Source organism: Ooceraea biroi, chromosome 9, assembly GCF_003672135.1.
Source record: "Ooceraea biroi isolate clonal line C1 chromosome 9, Obir_v5.4, whole genome shotgun sequence".
Classification (NCBI taxonomy): domain Eukaryota; kingdom Metazoa; phylum Arthropoda; class Insecta; order Hymenoptera; family Formicidae; genus Ooceraea; species Ooceraea biroi.
The window spans coordinates 11,908,536-11,915,140 of record NC_039514.1 but is presented as its reverse complement, the minus strand read 5'-3'; the positions used below and the strand labels follow the sequence as shown (position 1 = coordinate 11,915,140).

The window sequence follows — 6,605 nt, the reverse complement described above, 5'->3', positions numbered from 1 at the left end:
GGCAAAAAGTAATTGCGTTTTTTTCCAATAGATGGACATACATATCTTGAAATGTAACTAACTTCATTCTAAACCGCAAATTCATTATGTAGGTTAACAACTCACAGTTCAAGCTTGTTTTAGAAAAAGAAAGTACACGATTTCGTTAACAATTGTTTGTTTGCCGTCGATTTCAAAATGGAAAATCAAAAAGAACATTTTCCTCATATTTTGTTTTATTACTTCCGAAAAGGGAAAAACGCTGTGCAAGCTCATACAAAGTTATCTGATATATATGGCGAAGATGCTTTAAAACTGCGGCAGTGTCAAAATTGGTTTACTAAATTTCGATCTGGAGATTTTAATGTGAAAGATGCACCACGCTCAGGAAGGCCAATCGAAATTCATGATGACAAAATAAAGGCACTGATCGATTCGAATCGGCGTTTAACGACCCGAGAGATTGCTGAGAATCTTAACATATCGAAATCGAGTGTTGAAAACCATTTAAAACGACTTGGATACATTAGTAAGCTCGATATTTCGGTACCACATGAGCTCAAAGAAATTCATCTCACTAAGCGTATTGACATCTGCGATTCTCTTTTGAAACGTGAGGAAAATGATCGATTTTTGAAACGTATGATAACAGGCGACGAAAAATCGATCGTCTACAACAACGTCAAACGAAAAAGATCGTGGAGCAAGCGTGATGAACCTGCTCGAAGCACTTGAAAAGCAGATATTCACCAAAGAAAGATTATGCTGTCAGTCTGGTGGGACTTTAAAGGTATTGTGTATTTTGAGCTGCTTGCAAGGAATCAAACCATTAATTCGGACGTATACTGTCGTCAACTGGATAAATTAAATGATGCCATCAAACAGAAACGTCGAGAATTGGTGAATCGCAAAGGTGTTGTGTTTCACCATGATAACGCTAGACCGCGTACAAGTTTGATCACTCGTGAAAAATTGTTGCAGCTTGGATGGGATGTGTTACCATGATGTTACCACATCCACCATATTCGCCAGACCTGGCACCATCAGATTACCATTTGTTTCGTTCTTTGCAAAACGCCTTGAATGGTAAAACCTTTACTGCTGATGAGGATATATCAAATCGTTGTTGGAATTGTTTTTTGCTGAAAAAGATAAGAACTTTTTTGAGCGCGGAATCATGAAGTTGCCTGAAAAATGGCAAAAGATAATCAAACAAAATGAACAATATATTGTTTAATAAAGTTTTTGTTTCCCATGAAAAATTAACCTTTTATTTATATAAAAAAACGCAATTACTTTTTGGCCAACCCAATAGAATTTTACAAATGATATACGAACATATAACGGTTAATTTTAATAATCCATGTTGGCGTGAACGGAAAGTCAGCAAAAAACTACGCTTGACGGTGAATACGTTAAGGAGGATCACTTTTTCCCTTTCCCTCTCTCTCTCTTACTAAGATGCTGATCTATTGTGGGAAAAGGAATTCAAGAGCGCATAAAAAGAGTATAAAAAATTCAGAATTATGATTAAAGAGATTGTAGGCATTCACATTAGAAACTAGATAATAAAAATGATTACTACATGTCGGCGGTATTCGTGGATACTTCGAGATAAATCTCAATTTAAGAACGCCAGCGGTCAATTCGCAGCCACTTCGCTCAAGGCGAGTCTTAGAAACGAGAGTTTAACCTCTCGTTATTCAGGATGCCATCTCGTACTTATTACTCTTGCTCATCTAATTCAATAGATTTATTCAATATACACATTTCTGCGAAAAATAACCATAGAACTCACTACAAAACCCGTACAAATAAATTCTTCGCGTAAAACAGTTTGATTTAATGAAAAACAAATATTAATTCGTATCAACGAAATTGCTGGTCATGCAAAGGATTCAATTATGTATTATAAATTGCTTTTCCTCAAGGGCATACCCTACATACGAAGACATACAGCAATCAATTATAAATCAAATTATTTTAGAAAGCGATAACCGCAATCTGTGTAGAAACGGAAAAATAATAATGAAGCAGCTCGACTGCCGACTCCACCCGAGGACAGAGACGTAAGTGTGATAACAATGATTCGCTGGAAGCTCGCTCGGCCGGAAGTCACACGGTCCTGCGGCAGGGTTCTCTCGGCTAGGCCCGAAAAGGCGGAATTCGATTCACACACGAGGGACAACCGCGCGGTTACGACCGCGGTTGACCGTCGTGTCAAGGCCGCGCGATTAGATTACCAGCGCGCCTCGTGCACGCCGTACTAACTTGCGTATATGCGTGACAATTAGAACGGCTAATTTATGGAGCATGTCAGTGTGGACACGCGGGGCACGCGCGACCTCCGACCCCGCGAGGAACCTCGTCGTCTTTTTCAAAACTGAGGCCCATGGCGGAATCTCCAAACGATGACGGCGATATCGATAGTTTTATCTCAGAATATTGTTTCGCTTCGCTGTAAAATATTGTTGTGTTCCTGATTACCGCAACAATTACTCGGGAATGTCCGTGCCCACGTCTTATCGCTGTCTTATCAACGTCATTTTGCATAATATTATACAGCATAGTAGTATTATATACGGCAGGTCAACGCCTCCAACACGCGTCGAAGCGTGATTTATGCTCGCAAGAGAGAGCAGAGAAAGAGCTGTTTCTTTCAGGAACGCTGAAACGCTTGAATAGCGTTACGGATGGACGAATTTAAAAGCCATCGCTAAGAACGGACGGATTTAAACGCCACCGCTACGAACAGACGGATTTAAGAGCCACTGCTCTGAGCGGATGGATGGACGGATTTAACTCGCACGATTCGTGACGTCATCGATGAACGACAGCGCCAGGGTCATAATAAGTGGCATGCGAAAACAATTATGAAAAGTTAAAATCGATCTCACGGCAAGTTTTAATTAGAACTTTTTTGTATTTATATATTAAAGATATACAGGGTGTCCCGGGTTTTAACCGACAAACTGCGGGAGCATATTCTACTAGTGGAAATAAGAAAAAATTCTTATATCGAGTTTGCTTAGAAATGCTTCATTACAAAGTTATAAACCAATATTGAAAAGAAATATCAGATAAGTAACAACGGATTTTTTCACAAAAATAAAAATTATCTACGCAATGATTTAGTGACGCATTTCAAAATGTTGTCCTTGCGCATCGATACAAGCTAGACATCGACGTAGTACAGAATTTGTTACGGTACGACATTCCTGAAAATTTTGTTGCATCTCAGTAACTGAATTAGTAATTCGTTGCTTTAAATCTATCTGGTACTCTCCTGTTAGGAAATCTACGTCGATACTCTCGTACGGCAGCTCGTGCATTTCCGTCACAGAATCCGTACACGAAATGAATATCGGTGTATTCCTCATTTGAAAACACTTTTGGCATTCTGATAGTAATTGCTAGTTGACACGACGATTGAAATCTAACGGCTACTGTTGTGAAAGTAACAATCATACTGAATCGTTTCAACATAGTGAACACGAATACATGTGAATACACTAACTAACATCTTCGACCTTCCAAATTCTACACTATGTTCCGTTGTTACTTATCTCATATTTCTTTTCAATATTGGTTATAATATTCATATTAATCATTATGTATATATATACAGGTGTCCGGGTTTAACGACAGACTGCGGAGCATATTCTACTATGGAAATAAGAAAAATTTTATATCGAGTTTGCTTAGAAATGCTTATTACAAAGTTATGAACCAATATTGAAAAGAAATATCAGATAAGTAACAACGGATTTTTTCACAAAAATAAAAATTATCTACGCAATGATTTAGTGACGCATTTCAAAATGTTGTCCTTGCGCATCGATACAAGCTAGACATCGACGTAGTACAGAATTTGTTACGGTACGACATTCCTGAAAATTTTGTTGCATCTCAGTAACTGAATTAGTAATTCGTTGCTTTAAATCTATCTGGTACTCTCCTGTTAGGAAATCTACGTCGATACTCTCGTACGGCAGCTCGTGCATTTCCGTCACAGAATCCGTACACGAAATGAATATCGGTGTATTCCTCATTTGAAAACACTTTTGGCATTCTGATAGTAATTGCTAGTTGACACGACGATTGAAATCTAACGGCTACTGTTGTGAAAGTAACAATCATACTGAATCGTTTCAACATAGTGAACACGAATACATGTGAATACACATAACGTAACATCTTCGACCTTCCAAATTCTACACTATGTTCCGTTGTTACTTATCTCATATTTCTTTTCAATATTGGTTTATAATATTCATATTAATTAATCATTATGTATATATATACAGGGTGTCCCGGGTTTTAACCGACAGACTGCGGGAGCATATTCTACTAGTGGAAATAAGAAAAAATTCTTATATCGAGTTTGCTTAGAAATGCTTTATTACAAAGTTATGAACCAATATTGAAAAGAAATATCAGATAAGTAACAACGGATTTTTTCACAAAAATAAAAATTATCTACGCAATGATTTAGTGACGCATTTCAAAATGTTGTCCTTGCGCATCGATACAAGCTAGACATCGACGTAGTACAGAATTTGTTACGGTACGACATTCCTGAAAATTTTGTTGCATCTCAGTAACTGAATTAGTAATTCGTTGCTTTAAATCTATCTGGTACTCTCCTGTTAGGAAATCTACGTCGATACTCTCGTACGGCAGCTCGTGCATTTCCGTCACAGAATCCGTACACGAAATGAATATCGGTGTATTCCTCATTTGAAAACACTTTTGGCATTCTGATAGTAATTGCTAGTTGACACGACGATTGAAATCTAACGGCTACTGTTGTGAAAGTAACAATCATACTGAATCGTTTCAACATAGTGAACACGAATACATGTGAATACACATAACGTAACATCTTCGACCTTCCAAATTCTACACTATGTTCCGTTGTTACTTATCTCATATTTCTTTTCAATATTGGTTTATAATATTCATATTAATTAATCATTATGTATATATATACAGGGTGTCCCGGGTTTTAACCGACAGACTGCGGGAGCATATTCTACTAGTGGAAATAAGAAAAAATTCTTATATCGAGTTTGCTTAGAAATGCTTTATTACAAAGTTATGAACCAATATTGAAAAGAAATATCAGATAAGTAACAACGGATTTTTTCACAAAAATAAAAATTATCTACGCAATGATTTAGTGACGCATTTCAAAATGTTGTCCTTGCGCATCGATACAAGCTAGACATCGACGTAGTACAGAATTTGTTACGGTACGACATTCCTGAAAATTTTGTTGCATCTCAGTAACTGAATTAGTAATTCGTTGCTTTAAATCTATCTGGTACTCTCCTGTTAGGAAATCTACGTCGATACTCTCGTACGGCAGCTCGTGCATTTCCGTCACAGAATCCGTACACGAAATGAATATCGGTGTATTCCTCATTTGAAAACACTTTTGGCATTCTGATAGTAATTGCTAGTTGACACGACGATTGAAATCTAACGGCTACTGTTGTGAAAGTAACAATCATACTGAATCGTTTCAACATAGTGAACACGAATACATGTGAATACACATAACATAAACGTCTTCGACCTTCCAAATTCTACACCATGTTCCGTTGTTACTTATCTGATATTTCTTTTCAATATTGGTTTATAACTTTGTAATAAAGCATTTCTAAGCAAACTCGATATAAGAATTTTTTCTTATTTCCACTAGTAGAATATGCTCCCGCAGTTTGTCGGTTAAAACCCGGGACACCCTGTATATACTCGGAGCAATAAATATTAGCTCGATGAAATATCTCGGTGCTCCGAGATTTTTCCGGAACGCGTACAGCACACGCGCGGTTATTTTAGAGAAACATTAAAAATGTAATTCCGCGATAGCAGAGACATCGAGAAGTATTGTGCTTTAATGCTGCTCGGCGGACTGCACTTTCGTTATCTCATCGATTAAAATGTGGAAAGGCAGTTTCCGTTGCACCACGTGTCTCCGAGAGATCGATCGGACAGATACGTGTAAGAAACGCGAATACTGCCCGATACTGTCGTGGCTTCATTTCGTCGCGTAAAAATATTCATCGGGAAACAATTTTTATCCCGACGTGCCTCGAGTGTTGTCGTTTGGAGCACGATAAACAAGTTTGAAAATCGTACCACGCGGGGATACCTAACCTTTTATAACCTCGTGGCGAGGTTCGTCCAGAAAATCAAGCGTGGTTGGCACTCACCTGCATGCTGTCGGCCGAGATAATCTCCCCGGAAAAACGGCGAGCGAGTTCGATGCTCAGACGCGATTTTCCGCAGCCCGTCGAGCCCAAAATCACGAGAATTGGCACACGCGACATTTCTATTTCGTTCTGATCGACCATCGTAACGCGGCACTGAGCGCATGCGCCGCGCTCCGAGCCCATTGCCATCACGGTCCGCCGTTCCGCTCTTCCACTGAGCGGAACGCGGAACGCGGATCGCGCGCTGCAGTTTGAAGCTCGTGAGCGTTACAGATGATTCAGAACAGAACTGTTTTTTCAGAACTGTGTAAACAGAATTGTTTTTTTAATTCCGTAACGCTTTTTTTAATAACGGCATCTCATATGTCGATACATCTTGAATAATCTGTAATTCTCAAGGCACAA

The 6,605-nt window shown here is 38.6% G+C and overlaps 1 protein-coding gene across 2 annotated transcripts in view; it reads right to left on the bottom strand.

Annotated features, from left to right (window-relative positions):
- LOC105279513 (tRNA dimethylallyltransferase) overlaps window positions 1-6,404 on the bottom strand; it is a 134,687-nt gene extending 128,283 nt beyond the window's left edge. For both annotated transcript variants that reach the window (XM_011339345.2, XM_026972777.1), the window contains exon 1: window positions 6,201-6,404. In XM_011339345.2, the coding sequence (XP_011337647.2) occupies window positions 6,201-6,389 (189 nt within the window). In that variant the 5' untranslated portion in view covers window positions 6,390-6,404. The remainder of the gene's footprint in view (window positions 1-6,200) is intronic.
- Between the last annotated feature and the right edge of the window lie 201 nt (window positions 6,405-6,605).